Source organism: Nestor notabilis, unplaced genomic scaffold (assembly GCF_000696875.1).
Source record: "Nestor notabilis isolate BGI_N333 unplaced genomic scaffold, ASM69687v1 scaffold22981, whole genome shotgun sequence".
Lineage (NCBI taxonomy): Eukaryota > Metazoa > Chordata > Aves > Psittaciformes > Psittacidae > Nestor > Nestor notabilis.
The window spans coordinates 12,614-29,540 of record NW_009914596.1 but is presented as its reverse complement, the minus strand read 5'-3'; the positions used below and the strand labels follow the sequence as shown (position 1 = coordinate 29,540).

Here is a 16,927-nt window from a genome sequence, read left to right as displayed (position 1 = left end):
GAAAGAGAGATTAAATGCATTAAACACGCAAAGAAAATACAGCAAAGGCAGGAGATGAAACCAGAAGATATATGGTTAACACCTGAACCAGAAGAACACAACAGACTTTATTACCTCTTTATTGACGTGACTGAATAAACAAGAATGTAGCCATTGATGTCTATGGAGTACGTCTGAGGAAATATGGAGTATTCATCCTGTAGAAGGAATATTACATTTAAAATTACTTACTGCCACAGTTCAGAACTTGATGCTGGCAGATCACCACCAGGTAAGTTGCTCATACTTGTAAGACATGTCATGCAGGGCCATTTGGTATAGGCATACTTTCAGAATTAAGTTTTTTCATCATAATGTCAGATGTGGAATCTTTACCAAATTAAGAGAAAGCTGACTCAGACTGTATACACTAATCTACAGCTTTTTTGGCTTATTCCCTCTAAGACTATGGATTAGCTAAAGCTATTCCCAATCCTTTTATCCTGCTTAATTATCAGTTTGAATTAGTACAAAACATCCACTCTGTGCTACCACTAATTAGCAATTATGCCTCTTATCTTGCTGGTGATACGTTTCAGATTCCTAATTTCAACAGCTGACAACAGGATCTAGCAGTTCAGAATTTCAAGCAACACTGATCACATCTAAATTACCTAAGGGATCTGTTAGGAAGCGAGTAACTGTGGCTTACTAACTAATGCTTATCAACTACAAGATGCAAGAAATACAGTTATTAGTTGCTTTATGACTGCTAGAAGTTTACATGACAAGTGTTTAATTAAAAAACCCAAACAAAACACCACAAACAATCACTGAATATATTACCTCAGTAGGAAAGGAAATGATTAAATAGGCAAATGAAACAGACTGATGTACTGCAGGTAATACAACAGAAATACTATGACTCCCATACTGAAAACCTAAATTGTTCTGATACATATTCCCAGGAAACATTTCCATTTTGACAAGAGCCGTACTTCTTAATATGCAAGTTCTCAAATTTTTCAACCTATGCTTAAAATGTTAATTTTGGCTTAAGATGACAAAACCTCTCTGTGCAACACAATCACACAGCTTAGATCTCAACAGCCAAAAGGAATCATACTTCCCTAACTGGTAAATGAAGAGAAACCCTCTATAAATCAATTTCAGCCAAAAAAAGTCTGAAAGAATATTCAAAAGACACCCTTTTCTGCCTTTACTGGTACACACTGAGGGCCAAACTGCCACTTCAGTTGGCTGTGTAATTGCAAAGTCAATACAGAAGGATATGAGTTAGCCTGCATGTAAAACAGATGAAAGTGCAACTCTGTAGTTGTTTGACTTTACCCAGAATTTCTCAGGATTGCCCCAGCTGGAATTTGGTGTTAGGTAATATTTCCTTTTGCACTCTTCTTCTGTGATCCTGTACCAAGACTCCTGTTTAACTGAACTACATAAACCGGATAACCATGAAAGGTAAAGAGACACAGGACCGAGGAGGAGTACCAAGAAAGAAAGTGCCATAGCTTCAACTGTTTCCAATTCATTAATTCTTTTAGCTTGTTAGGAGAAGGCAGAAAAGCTGCTATGCTTCCTGGAACTTGTGGATCAAAAAGAACTTTACCACGAGATAAAACAATGCAGCTATAACTTTTTAAGTCATAGCCAAGTTTTCAAGTATGTAACCTACAATATAATCCTTACTATGCTGTATACGCATGCGGACTCCCTATGGATCATTAAGCAAGACAGACTTGAGACAGAAATCTGTCCAAGCCACGCCTTCCGTAACCCAACATCATCTCTCTCCTCTGACCCTGGGAGCCAGAACACAAAAGTTCAAGTTCTTCCTAGGAAGGATCAAATCTGAAAATAACCACAGGCTGGGAAAGAAGTTATTTTGGTCTTACAATACTATATGACATTAAAATCAACCCTGAAAATAAACCTCAGCAACGGAGCTACATTGCTGATAAAAGTCGCACTGCCTTCCCAGTAGGCCATTTCTTCCTCAGAGGGAAATCTTACTTCTATCACTGCACTACAATTGGAGATGTAAGACAAGCATACCTACATTGGCACAAAGCGGAACCTATGGAGCCTGCTCTGCTGCTCAGGCTTTTTAGCCTCTCCATCTCTCAACCTCATTCTCCTATGCAGAATATTCCCCATCAAACAATCTTGTCCCAGAACATGTGGCCAGCATTGTGTTTCTAATCACTTCAAACACATCTGACAAAATTATCAGTGGGTGCAGCGTTGCTGACTAGCACCACAAGCTGACACCATATAAATACAGCATGGTTATTCTTAAGTTACGTAGCTCTCTTCAAAGAAAGCAATGAAACATACCTAGAAGGTTACAACTCTTCTGAATAGTCTCCCAGCTATGAGTAAGTGTCCTGCAGCTCTAAAGTCTTAAGTATTGGCAACACATTTTGCAACACTGACATTGTTTAACATTACTCATACTTTGGAAAAAACCAAAGGCATAGTACCAGAAATCATGGAAGGTAAGCAATAAAAACTTTAGGACAAAAACACAGGAGGTTAACAGTCCCTGATGGTTTTTCCCTAATACAGTCTTTTACAAGATGGAGCCAAGCAGCGATGTATCATGAACACTTGTATTTCACGAATCTCCAGGACACGCGTTCGCTGTCTCCTCCTGTGCTCCCTCTTGTTACGTGAAGGCTCAGACGCACACATGAACCACCACGTAAAAATGTAAACAAACTGCAGTAGTTTATTGGTAGCCCGCTAAGTACCACGTATGTGCATTTCTGTCTACTCCCCATGACTGTTCCATGGATACAAACCACACTGGTGTAGCTGGAGTACACAAACAGGAAAAAGTCATGAAGATCGTCTCCAGTTTACTGAAGTAACATTTTCCATCTAAAGCAAGACTGCTAATTTAGCCCATAAATATCAAGCAAGCTACTAATGAACTTTTGGTATATCGGAGTTAAGGCAATTCCTTCTTCACCTTTTTAGACATTAGTTCAATAGACAGGGAAAAAAAACCAACCCACAAATAAACCCCAAAAATTCTTTAAATAAACACTACAGAAACATTGCTCTTTAGTGACTAAATGACAAGGCAGCATCATTTACATTAACCTTCACTTCTGAATGCATGGTCGCTACCAACTTAGCTCTACAGAAGCATGAGTACCTGTTGTCTTAACTCCAATGAAAGATTCAAGGAAAGAAAGATAACTTACTTGGCCAGCAGTGTCAACCAGCTGAAGATGATATTCTTGGCCATTTACTGTGATCAGTTTTGTAAAAGCTAGAACAAACAAGAAATACATAAACATGTCAGAATTACACGAGGAAGGGATGAGAAGTCACTCATCTATGCCATCGTCAGCCAAGGCACTATGAAAAAAGAGCTTTAGTTACAGGTTTTAAAGTAGCAATAAAAGGCTAAATCAGGTGGCTGTACAATTAAACTAGTGGATTGCAGACAATGAAGCTCAGAAACATACTTTAAAATTCCAAATTTCAGAAGATTCTCACATTGGATGTAGCAGTTTCTCCTTTACTTAAAAGGGAAAAATATAAAGGGTTTTTACATGCATTTCGAAGAGACTTCCAGGCAATGATAATTTGTTGTAACACAAGACACTGAAATACAATTAGCACCAAAGTTAAGTTTGAACTTATTATAGTATATGTTCCCTGGTTTCCAAGCAGTTCAGCAAGATCAATTTCCTAAATGTAAATACCGTGAGGTAAATGATCTGGATTAAAAAAGTATATATATGAATCTTCCAGGGCTAAAACATACGGAGCCTAACTTATGAATATACTAAACCTAAATAATTAGCTAGAAGATCACCGTGTTGCTTACACATATCCTGTAGCTACCAACCAGCCTATATAGTCCTCAGTCAGGAAGTACATTCAGTCCCTAAAGTGATGAGAATTGCTTCTCTTCCTTGGATTCATGAAACGCCAACACACTGCGAGCTGAGGAACCTTACTCAGTGTTTGTATTATGCAACTGCAAAAGCAAACAGTGTCACAGCTCTTGTAGGAATAATGTACTACTGAGCACTACATGTACCAACCAGAGCACGCAAACCTGGCTTCAGAACTTCACTCTGGCCTTAGTGTTGCACTTAAGGCACAATTACTGGACAGTACTGAAATACCGGGTACAGTTTGTGTTATCCCCTGTTTGAGGTGGTTTTCCCCAAATACTAACAGTCCTAAGAAGTTCCATCTTTCACTGCAGCGATGAGCACGGAGATTGCTAACATTGCAGTGACCTGTTCAGCATACTCCAAGTTGCCCAACAACTTCCCAAAGCTGCAAAGCTAAATGTTCTCAACCCCGCTGCGCAGTCTCCTGCCTACGCCTTCTGCGTCTTGTACAGGGTCTCCTAGAAGCTGATGTTCAAGAACTTTCCTCCTCCCTGCCAATGCTCATTGCCCTGTCAAGTCTCCACAATGTGAGTATTATTTTGAGTAAGTAGGCTGAAATAGCTGAAACTGGAGGTTTCAACCCACATAGTGAATCAAAGCACTCTTTTTTAAAAAAGGAGCAATTCAAACAGCAAAGCCAAACTAACACAGAATGTCTAAACAAACAGTGTAAAGCGCACCTATAGTTTCCACTATAACACTGACAACTGCAATTTGAAATGGAGCCTCAATGTAAGAGCTCCTACCTTACCCTGTCTATCCCTCCTAAAAGCTACTTTAGCACACATGCATGTGAGCTGCTCTCAAGTCTCCATGTGGACACAGTTGTCATCGCTGCACCAAATTTTAAGGTTATGAAGCAAGAACCCGCAACAGCTCTTTACCTTTTGGATGAATACTGTGGTGAGGACAGAAGTAACCATCTGTTTGAACGGGTGTTAACACACAGCATTGCTATATACGCTATCACTGCTTCAAGAAAACAGATTCATCCGGAGGCATACTGCACTAACAGGTATATTAAAAGTAACACTCTCTTGACACTTCACACTACACATCAAAGCACTCTGCAATCCAAGTGGCTTCAAGAGCCTCATGAAGTTAATATTTAAAAAGGGACAGACGGCAGCTTTTTCGGACTACTCTAGAAGCCTAAAATAGACCCGGTAAAGACATCACCATCAATCGGTTCTGGAAGCGGAATGTGACAGAGCCAGCGGAAGGGAAGCAGTGGAGGAGTCACCACAGACTGGGTGAGAAGAACTGTTAGTTCAATGCAGAGGCTTGCAGCACTAGGAATAGCCCACTGCAAGAACCCAAATCTGCTTTGATGCAGTCGTAATTAATGACTCGCATGTCTTTGCTGAAGCTTTTAAAAAATATTCCTGGTAAGAATTTAATCTTGGGAAAAACATATAGCTCTATTAAAGATGATTTGTGATCCACAGGTCTCCTTCCAGAGGAAGTCTTCGCTTCCAATTCTATCGCTCACCATCCTGGGACGCACTGCATTCTGCTGTGCTGGCAATAATGCCATCACTGCACAGTATGGCTCTTCCCAGTGTACCAAGGACAGATTTCAGCAGACCGAAACAACCTCTGCAGTCCCAGTCATGATGTAAGCATCCTGCAGAATGTCACTCATGAACGTGGGTAAAGCCCGTTTTAAGTTCCACAAAGCACAGAAATCTCAGACAGGACATGCAATGCATCACTCGAGTGTATGAAGAAAACTGTAATCCCCACCTTCACCTACAATTGTTTCCTGCATCTGATGCTTTGCTGAAACTTGGAGAATTTGGTGCTGCAGTGAACAGCACAGCACCAAACAGATGTATTTCTACAGTTGAGAGTGCAGCAGTCAACAGCTGCATCGCAAAGAAACTAAAGCCACTTTGCCATCAGAGAAAGTTCTGGTAAAACTGCATGCAGAGCGCAGCCCTGAATGTTGCTACAGCTCAGCAGAACTGCAACTTATACAGCAACTCCACCAGCTGCTAATCATTGTTACCCTAAGATCACGTATATTTCAATTAGACTAATATGAATTAAACTATTTGTATATGCAACTCAATGACAGCTGCTGTGAAAACCAGCCACTATGGTAAAAAAACCCCATGTACAGACATACGTATGCAAGCTTTTAGAACAATAGTGCTGCTGAGCAAAGGTACAAGAATTGTGTAGCATTATTCCCATAATGCTACTGCCTGGTAGCTAAATGCAACTGCCTCGTAGCTAAATGCAACTGCCTCATACGGGTTCCTTGGTTACTACCTTCCGCATTTTCTACTTGGGTCTTCATCCCAAAGTCAATGCGTGCCACTAATCTTTCAGGACATCTTTTACAACACTGAGATGTGTAATGCAATAGAGCTATTTTTTATTTTTCTCAGAAGCCTCATTTCCACCCCTTGAGAAGGCTGCTTATCAGCAGCTCCTGGGAAGAAGTATACTTAAACCCTTCCAGTGCAGCTGCCATGACATATGGGGAAGAAGCTCAACCTTAAAGATGCTTCTAGCAGACCCATCTAAACCTACAGGTATTCCTCTCCATAACTACCAGGGTTCCTCCAGCCACCTTCCCCTTTCTAATGTTTCCACTCTCAATTGTATTAAAAAAACATGTGATGGAGGCAGCCCTCGGGGGAAGGCTGTTCTTTTCCTTAGGGAGCTACTGAGCCTGCTCAGAGCAGAAAGGATGACCACAGAGCTGCGGCACAGTGCTAGAAGCCTGTCTGAAACTACAAAGAAAAGCAGAAAGCAGCCAGGCAGGCCACAGAGGAGCTGAAGAAAACATTTCTGAGACTTGCGCAGTCAAGTCAGCTTTTCTGCAACACGAAATCACTGAACTAATGATAACCAAAGACATCCCTACTAAGGATAGCAGAGCTTTGGGTAGAGTCATGAGCACATCTTCCTTCTGACCTATTTGCTTTGAGTTCCAAATACAGATTCTCATTTTTATTCCAGTAAAATTTTTGAGTTTTAATTGTTCTGGTTTTAGCTTATCTGAGCTAATCTGCCTTCAGAGCCCCACCCAGCACCATGATCTTCCTTTTCTTTCCAACACCCCACAAAATGATTGTTCCAAAAGTTTCTCAATACAGCTGTTTCAAGAACAGCCACCCATCATGGTGTCACTCCTATTGGGACACTCAGAAAGGGAAAATTTATTTTGCCAAACAGTTAACTCTCGCCACGACTGCTGCCACAAAACACTACATGTTTTGTAGATATGCAGGTTTAGGAGAAGCAACTGAATTCAACATGCTTGTTGACTTAAATAAACTAACTTTTCTGGTTCTCATGTAATAGAAGCAAAGGAAAAGAAAATACAGCAGTGAAGCAGTGTTGGCTTCAACAAGCACTAAGTGAAATCTGATGCAGCTTATTTTGTCTTTACCAGGTTCCAAGAAGGTAGAGATTTTCACATTGAAAAAATGAAACTACTAGAATATTAGGTCTTATTCCTATGATTCAAGGCTTATATGCTATGCAACTTGTTCCTGTAAGAGCTTAACTATAGCTTGCCTTTTATACAATTTAGCTTTACACTGCATTTTTTGTGCAAGTTTCATTATAAGACCAAAATTATACAGATGAAGCTATCAGCAGTACTGCAGCTTTCAACCCTTTCATTAGTGCTAGGCGAATACTGTAATAAATTATCAGTAACAATTTTCTGGAGACAAAACAGAAATCACATAGGCCAGCCTATTCTTTAGCCTGCGCTTTTTTCATTTCCAAGTTCTGCGAAACTAAAGTGGACCAAATCACTAGATGAAACTGACAAGGTTTTATAACTTGCTACAAAGCACTGGAAAAATGCAATATTCTCCACACTGCCCCTAGTATAGGAACTTGGACTTCTCAACCCCTTCTGCCAGCACTGGCATTCCAGATTTGAAATTACAAGCTAGGAAAACAATAGAAGAGTTGATTACATACTCTGTGTCTTATGACCCTGCATAGAATCAGAAACACAGAGCTTGGAGCACCAAAAGATTGGACTGATCAAAGATTTGTGTTTAGCAGAACATTTAAAAAAGATTAAGAACTGAAGACAAAAGAATGATTTTATACTAATCCACCAAAACTAGTTTCACATGTCTTTCTTAACAAAGATACTTTCAATGTATTTTAAATGTTAAATGTGTTATCCCTTCAGTTCTTCACCGAAGCATTTTTAAAACATTCCATGAGGCCTTCCAGGGCTTAAAGATGTGACAGACTTCCTATTGTTTTGAACTTCAGGTCACATCTTTTATGTTTTCAACCCTTACTTCCCAGCAACATGCTCTGATGCAAGAAGGGCCCTGAAATTGTCTACCTTTCAGAAAACAAGTATTTCCAGCCACATCGCAGATCAACAAGACTTTCACCAAAAGGAGTATTGCTGTTTTCCAAACAAATAAGAAACCAAGTGAAGATTTAAACCTTTCCAATGTGCTCCTGCCCAAAGTTTTCACGATCATGACATGCTCAATGTTTAGAATTTAATTTACACCAAGCAAGCAGTGCAGACTACAAGAATCAAGTAAGAGCAGAGTTTATCCAGGGTATGTTTTCATACAGTTAAGAAATGCTACCAATGAGAGACATACAACTACAGAGTTACTAACAGCAGTTACAAACAATAGGTTTCTGTGGACAACAAGAGCTACTAAAGGATGAAACAAGACAATCTTGTATGAAGGCATCAAAATGCTAAAATCAAGGTGTAAACATCCTTAAGTGTTAATATTAATGCCATCCATACAAGGACTAACGGATCATTCAGGTCAAAGGGCAAATTATCCACCCTGACTCCTAAAGCAAAATCACAGCTTCTCAAAAAGTAGCATCTGAATTTTAGTTCTAAGCATTAAAATAAACCTGAGAAAAATATATCCTCATAGCTAGTGATTTGTAATTATTACCATATATATGCAAAAGAAACCTTGTTCTGCTGATTCCTTCATTCAAACTTCCAGAGTATCACAGAGGCGTAACATCCTATTGCACAATTTTGAAACAGTCAAAAAACATGTGCTACCACTGCATTTCAAAAGTCATTACAATACAAGAACTCCAGGGTTACTATCACAAAAATCAAAGTTTTATGAGTCACATGATTAAACTGAGCCAATAGGATCGAGTTACTCAGGCTAGCACCACAGTTACTCAGGTACTTTATGACCACTGCTAGTTCAGAAAGAGCTGGTTGGATTGTAACGAATACCGGGTAACTCACCTCTGAAGTGACTTGTTGCTCTTGGCAGCATTTTTAGTACCTTTACTCACCTGCTATGCTAGCTATTCACAAGGACACCAATATTAAAAAAACTGCTAAGAGAAAAGACACTAAGAATTCAGTTACCCAGTATCTGCAGCAAGCTGCTTGTGTATCAGACTTGTTATCAAGTATCTGTGAGTAACTTAAAGGATTGTCATGTTATCATGGACACACCATGTCTACCTTCTAAAGTAGTCGTTTAGTCCTGACTGCTATTGCTGGCTTTGTGTTCATCTGGATGCACTAATCAAATGAGATATTTGAGACTTTGTATATATAGTGGCACATTTCAATAGAAGTATAACACACTTAATTTGACATGCCCTGACTATATTAGGGGAAGCAGATGTCCAGCAAGATACATAAAATACAAGAAGGAGATGCATTTTAGCCAGATTGATTAGGTTTTCCTTCATTTAGCACTGAAAGACAGTTTAGCTGTTTGGAGAAATATGTACACAGCCATTTCCACACTGCAGTGCTGTCAGCTTGGTCAGCACTGGTTTAAAAGAGTAATCAAACTTGACAGTTAATTAATGAGCTTTAATGTTAACATGTAAATGCCCACATAAGTAATATGTATAACCACAATGGCTTCTGATAAAAGTTAGCTGGGTACAGAAGAGCAGCTTGTCAGTTATTTACTTACTGTTCTCTATGGTTGGATCATACGAATCAACAAACTGTCCTTCCACAAACTGAATCGTCAGTGAAGATTTTCCTGTAAAGCAAGGAAAAGATAATCTGTATTTAAACAAGCCTTCAGGCTGTTACCACTTTACACTTATTAGTAGATATACTGTTTTTATAAGAGCACATATGAGACTTGTATGGTTCATTTAAACTATCTATACATGACAGCTGACCTATTTTTAAATTAAGTGCCTATTCCTAGTAACTGGGTCTCCTGAACGTATAAAAATATAGTGCAAAAGCTACTCGGCATGTGTTCAGCTTTTGTTTTAACATAGCATAATTTAAACGCCTCCTTCAGTTTAGAACGAATCTAAAAGTAGCAGTGTCCAATCCTCATAAAGCTAAATTTAACAAACTGCTATACTTGGAAGGTTTTTCTGTCAAGAAGCAAGGAAGCTAGAAATAATTTTCAGGCATTGCAGAGAAAACTGGGAGCTTGGACAGAATTAGCCAGATTTGGTTTGACTAGGACATTGGACATACTTCCCATGACAAAAGGATGATCTCAAAATTCTTGAGATCAGTATACTCTCCTATTAATCCTTTTAATACAGCATCCACCAGTCTGTTGTAAGGTGGCATTTTAAGTACACTGATTGAGGGGGCATTTTTTGCTTTTGAAAACCAGTTAAACTGCTACTTTTGCAGACAATGTTTCCAAGTTCAGTTATGCTGATCTGGTCACACACCCCCCAGTAAAGAGTAATGTAAATTGTTGCACTTAGTAGCAGACTGAAAGAAAAAAAAACAAACACCAAAACTAATTTAGTTGTGGGAGACTTTACAAGATGGGTAAAAGGAAATCATAGACACTGACCATAAAGAGCACCTTTAAAGCTCTGCAACTGAAGACTTTTCAAATCATTACTGAAGTCTTAACACAATTTCCGTTACAGCACATCATCTACATTTGGGAATCTACTAGATCCTATTACATTATGTTTACTGGACAAATACACTCTTAGAAAGACTGCCAAGTGCATTAGCTGCTTCTGGACATAAGCATATCCTTCATGTTCTTCTCATTGGCAAGAAGGACAAACAAAATACGACCTCAAGTTAATTCAGACTCAAGACCACCCTACTCAGTGGAAGCCTTTCAATGACATCCTAAGTAACCAGTGTTGTGGTTGAACTATATAGCAAACTATTTTCAAGAATTAATTGCTTTGGATAAAGACTGCCCACTTGCAGTGCTCAGACAATGCTATGTTCATCCCTTGCTGTAGAAGAAGTTAGTTCATAAACATTCCTTCAGGAGATATTAAACAATTTTCCACTTTAACCCCCCATTCTTGCTTCATCATACAAGGCTCTTGACCTGTTCACATTTGATTATTAGCAGCATACTTAGCAAGTCATTGTTAAAACCATTCTAAAATATTGCAAGTCAGACAAAATACAAGCATGAAAGTGATGCAAGGAAAGTTTGGCTTAATATTTATAACAACACATGCAGCCAATTCCATCATTAACTGCAACACTTCCAAGACTTACTTCTCCAGAAGGAAGCATCTTCATTTGTGGATTTTCTAACAGCCATAATCTACATCAACAAACTGCCTGGTTTATTTTAACATCATTGCCCAGCTCTTCCATGCCTACCCCTTTGCCATCTCCCATCCATCATGCCAGTTTACTCAAGATACAATGCTAAAAAATCCCAAAACCACCCCCAAAAGACCAACCAGCACACAAGCTTGTAAAAGTTGCTTTTTCTCAAATCAAATTCTTAAGACGCCATTTTCTGATATATGTAACAGTTCGACTAAAGGTGCCATACTCACTGTGCTTGAGTTTACAGAGAACATTGCACTTCAAACTGTTGCTCCAGCAAAGAAGGAGGGAGGGGGGGAAGAAGCACCACCCACATCCAAAATCATCCTAATAAGGACAGACATAGAACTGAGACTATGTTGCCATCAGCTTTATGAAACTGTGTGTTTTGGACACCGCTTAGAGCCTGAATGAACTTCCAAGCTACTTCTTCAGCTGTAAGCTCATGAAGTTGCTATCCAGAGTTCATGCTTCCAGATTCTTTGCCAATACCAGCACATTAAGCACTCAATTTTGAAACAAAGTTAACTATTCCTATATTAGGCTGTTACATCTTTAAGGTAAGAGCAGCTAAGTTCAGCAGAGATCATGACTGAACATTTTTCCGCCGAAGAATCCTAAACTAACCAAAAAACTTGACTGCTACTGTCTGTGTGTGCTAAGTCTGGAAACTGAATACTAGCAAGAAGTCAGAGCCAACAGAAAATGCTGCATTTAACATCCAGCTGTATTAATTACTGCTTTCCTCCTAACAGTGAAAGAGGAGGAAACAAAAACAGACAAAACCAGTGTTCCAACACTCTCCTCCTAAATTCCTCCAAGCTTTGCAACAAGCTTTCCAGTAATGATGTGTTTGTGAACACAGGAGGATGCCTGCTTTCCTAGATGAGCCACAAGGAAGCTCTCCAGTCTTGGATTCAGCCACATACCCCCCTTGGGATAAGGCCATGCAACAGTATCCCACCAAACCAAGGCTTCCAAAGGGGACACAAGAAATTTAAAACCCAAGTCATTAATTCCCACTGCCTTGTCTCAACCCATGCTCAAGAAGCACGCAGGACCATGTAAACAACAGCTTGGCTTGAACTTTGCTCCACAGGTTTTATTCCAGGCCTTTGACCTACGCTGGTAGACAGAGAGGAAAATTAAGCTGACAATTTAGCTCTTATCACCTCTTTCCCCAGAAAGATCGGGCAACATGTTCAGGGAGAATTACAACAAAAACATAACATCCACAAGACAAGGGCCAAGGAGCGGCACGCAACTGGATTTGCTGATGTGCTAACTGCATCTCAGAGCACTGCAGGGAGGAGGAGATGCTGCAGTCTAGATGTGCACACTTCAGTCTAAAAGGATGAGAGAGCCGGCACACCTGCAGCAAAGACTTGATTAATCAATTACTCAAGGGTTCATAACTCAAAAAAGGCTGAGCTCTAATATGCTCTCATTTGGAATAAATGCCAAATGTTTTTTAGTTTGCTAAGCTTTTCCTTGTAGCATCCTCCATGCCGGTATTTTTAGTGTATCCACTCTCCTTAAGTTTTCGGAAAATAAACATTAAGACCAAAAGGAGAAATGTCATGAGCAAAAGCAAGGCAAAGTCTGCTGGAACTGGTCCACTGAACTGATGGAAACCTGTGATTTTAAGATGAAAAAGCATTTCTGAAATCTTACTGGAAAAGATTATGGTTTAACCTTTTCACTCCGTTTAGAATCGGAGAGCTTAAATTGACTAGGAAGAAATAAATGAATCAAATAAGGGCAACACTGGGACAGGGCAGTAGGATGAGTCCCTCCAGCTATACTTGCTATGGTAACTCAAAGCATCAGATACTCTGTGGCACAGGAGTTGCAAGCAAAATCCTCCAAGATTACTGACTCTTCCTCTCCCTGGAGGAATAAGACAGAAGGTAAGGGCTGGGAGGAATGCGTTGCACAATGTTTAGAATACAAGTCCCAGGTGGTTGAAAGCTCAACTCAAGTTGTCCAGAAGTACCCAAATGGTATTTGCTTACACAATTTCTTATTTATCATATTACGTGGGAGTGGTAAAGAAAAGAGTTTTACATTGTCAAAACACAAAAGGAACAGGTTTTCAGACGGAAAGCCACTTCAAAACCGAAAGCTGTCATACTTCTGTTATACAATAGACCACTTGCTACATAAAACGGAACGTCCCATAAACACTCTGACTAGTGCAATCATAGCACGTCGGTTTCAAATGCCATTGTGATTGTCAAGGCAAAACAATCGCCAAATTAAGTTTTTACTCATCCTTTTACTTCTTGGACAAGAGCTGTGGTATTTCATCTAGCCTTAAAATTCAAGTTTTACAACACCAGGCAGTTTACCAAGAAGATGAGTAACTGCACATGGGTGGGCTCATGCACAGCTTGCCTCCCTGAAGAGCACATGCCCTCGCTTCGATGCCCCACTACCTGCCTGCTGTCCCCACCCCACGCTCTTATTCTCCTTGCAGTAGGTAGAGGGAAAGCCCAGATAAAATTCTATCTGCAGCCAACTTCGCCCCAACCCCAGGAGATAGAAATGATGCAACTGGCCAGCAAGCAAGTCAAACAACAGCTCCACAAGCAAAGCATTGTGCAAGCTCGATTCTGCAGCTGCCCTCTAACGTGGCATCTCCACGATGACAGCCACTGGCAGCACACAGAAGTTTATCTCAACAGGAAGGATTTCTCAATACTCAAAATCACCCGCACCAGCGATTGGTAAACAGTCTGACGGGGTCAAGAATAACAACTACTGAAGGGTTGCAGTTCTCCATTCTGTTAGAATTTTAGATGCAGAGTTTCTTTAACCCATCTTTTTCTATTAAAAAAACCCTGACACATTTATGAACTGTGCTTAATTATAGAACACTTTAACAGCTGGCAGCATCTAATACACTCCTACCACAAGCCTAGCATCTTACCTAAGTTAGTCTCTACCTAGATCTACTCAGTTATCAATAGGACGGATTAGTTTAGGTTTTGTACCAAAAGGGTTCAAGAAATTTCATAATGAAATGCTGTCAGTCATATCAAATTAGATCAGACTTACTGCATACCCAACTTTCAGTATCTCACAAACAGCTACGCTCAAATTACTACACTTCACAGAGATGAAGTTTTCACACTGAAAGTTACACTCAATTTAACTTCAACATTGGTATCCTTATCCTCGTTAATTCAGAATACCAAGATGCAGAAAATGGAGACACCAGTACTTCCAGTGAAGATTAACTATTCACCCTCAGAGCACAGAAAGGATCTTGGCAACTTCTTGGAGCAGATGGAGGGTAAAGGAACTACAGCATCACTCTTCAACTCAACATCTTTTCACATGATAGTAGATAATCTCAGAACCCATCACTAGCTCATCATTCATCTCAGGCTTCATCATCAACAACTTTCTGTGATTAGTTAGGATTCTCCCTTATCTCCCCGCCAGGTACTCATTATGGCTATGTAGTTGCTAGTTTGCTGACCGTTGCTACACAGTTTAGTGAATTACTCTAACAACTATAAAAATGATACATCTGGGTCAACAAAGAATTCTGTTTCTAAACCCCTAGAGACAGTGATACAATGCGTAGTTTGTGTTTTACTCAGATGCCATTTAATTCTACTATTAGACTTCTAATCATGAGGAATTACCACATATAAGTACCTACTTTGAGCCGTAGTTTTATCTACTTTGTAGTGATTTTCTTGTGACATCAACATGTCCAGTATGAGGATACCAGAATAAAAAATGATGCTGCCACAGAAAACTTCTGCTGACATACAGAGCTCAACTGGTGCCCTTGCTCTTATGATTCCTATGCTTGATTTGCAACGCACTCCTCTGTCAAAGTGCTGTCTGAGCTTTCTGAATGACAGACTGAAGGATCTGCTCTTATAGTCCTGTAAGAGAGAACGTCTGAGGAATTTGATGCGATATCTTTTGGTAATGTAACGAGGGACCTCAAGAACAGAAGAGACCTTAGTGACAAACCAAAAAGCAGATCACCATTTCAGAACAACACAAGCTCTTTTTCAACTTCTGTGGCTCTCTATCCCACTGCTGTAACTGTCCCCTACCTTCTCCTTATCTACTACTATATTAGGATATAAGGAAATGTATTTGACAGTCTAAGGCAAGGTACTGTAGCACGAACCACTTCTGCTGTAGAGGAGGAGGTTCACATGATGGTAACATCAAGAACACAAGCCTGCAGGGAGAAAAGAACGCATGCTTGTTTCCCTTCCTTCTGCATTGCACAATCATCTTGAGGTTTATCAAAGGTATTCCTCTGCAAGCCAGAAGAAATCTGAGAGGCAGTCATTTAGAAAGGAAGTCAGATGGCTTCCTTTATTTTCTTCAGATTTCAAAGCAGTTGGTCAAACTCACAAACATATTTGTAGGCCCTTGCTAGGTTGTCAGTGATGAGTGCTCAAAACACAAACCAAGAGTCCTAATATTGCTATCTAAATCATGTTTTCTGCAAGGAAATCAAGAGAAGAGTGTGTGCTTTATTCCCCAATATGTAACAACAAGCTTGCTCCATCCTGCAAGCAGCTATCATCCCTCAACATTCACTTACACTTCATTGCAATGTGTTAGATGTCCAGGCAAGTAAGTAGAGAAAAATTACATTGCTGTCCTGCAACAGCTTAGTTGCCACTTCCAGGTGCCTGTTTTGCCTCCATTTAAGTAAGTAACCTCAGCAAAGGATTGCCAGAAGAAATGTTTTAGTTATTTTACTGCACAGTCAAGCTACATCTGCTTGTTATCCTTGCTGGCAGAAAAACAGTGCCACAGTTTGCCTGGTATTTCTCTTCTAATAAGGGAAAGCAATTTTAATTTTACACATTTACTATCAGTTATCAAAGATGGAACAGCCATCACAAGGCTTAAAAAAATTCCAGTAAATTTCTATGGCACATATCTCACCTGGCCATGGTACGCACACATAGGTGATTGCATCCAAGGTGCTTTAAACCAGTCAGGGGAACTGCATCCTGGGGTCTCCTAACTACGAAGGAAATTAAGACATTCATATCCCAGACAGTCAACCAATATTTACTCAAAGATCACCCTCTGTGTTCCCTTCAGACTTCCTGCAGAAGCTGTGCACCCCTACAGCACCTTCCCACCTTTCTCCCCACAGCACCATGCCTGAAATATTTCAGGTGGTGGTAGAAATTGAGAGGCAACTTGACTCTGCTGCTAGCCTAATTATCAAATGTATTTCTAAACTAGAAGTTAGGCAGTACAACTTCATATGCTGCATTTCTGTCCTGGTTTCAGCTGGCATAATTTTCTTCCTAATAGCTGGTACAGTGCTGTACTTTGAGTTTAGGATAAGAATAATGTGGATGACACACTGATATTTTACTTGATGCTGAACAATGCTTACACTAAATCAAGGACTTTATAGCTTCTCATGCCCTGCCAGCGATGAGACTGGCAGGGGGGGGCGAAGTGGGGGGGGGGC

At 40.0% G+C, this 16,927-nt stretch overlaps 1 protein-coding gene across 1 annotated transcript in view; it reads right to left on the bottom strand.

Annotated features, from left to right (window-relative positions):
- Nucleotides 1-16,391, bottom strand: part of RHEB (Ras homolog enriched in brain) — a 26,865-nt gene extending 10,474 nt beyond the window's left edge. Inside the window, exons 1-5 of the mRNA XM_010023734.1 lie at nucleotides 16,384-16,391; nucleotides 13,865-13,920; nucleotides 9,845-9,916; nucleotides 3,210-3,277; nucleotides 115-197 (exon numbers count right to left, since the gene is read on the bottom strand). Of these exons, the coding sequence (XP_010022036.1) occupies nucleotides 115-197; nucleotides 3,210-3,277; nucleotides 9,845-9,916; nucleotides 13,865-13,920; nucleotides 16,384-16,391 (287 nt within the window). The remainder of the gene's footprint in view (nucleotides 1-114; nucleotides 198-3,209; nucleotides 3,278-9,844; nucleotides 9,917-13,864; nucleotides 13,921-16,383) is intronic.
- Between the last annotated feature and the right edge of the window lie 536 nt (nucleotides 16,392-16,927).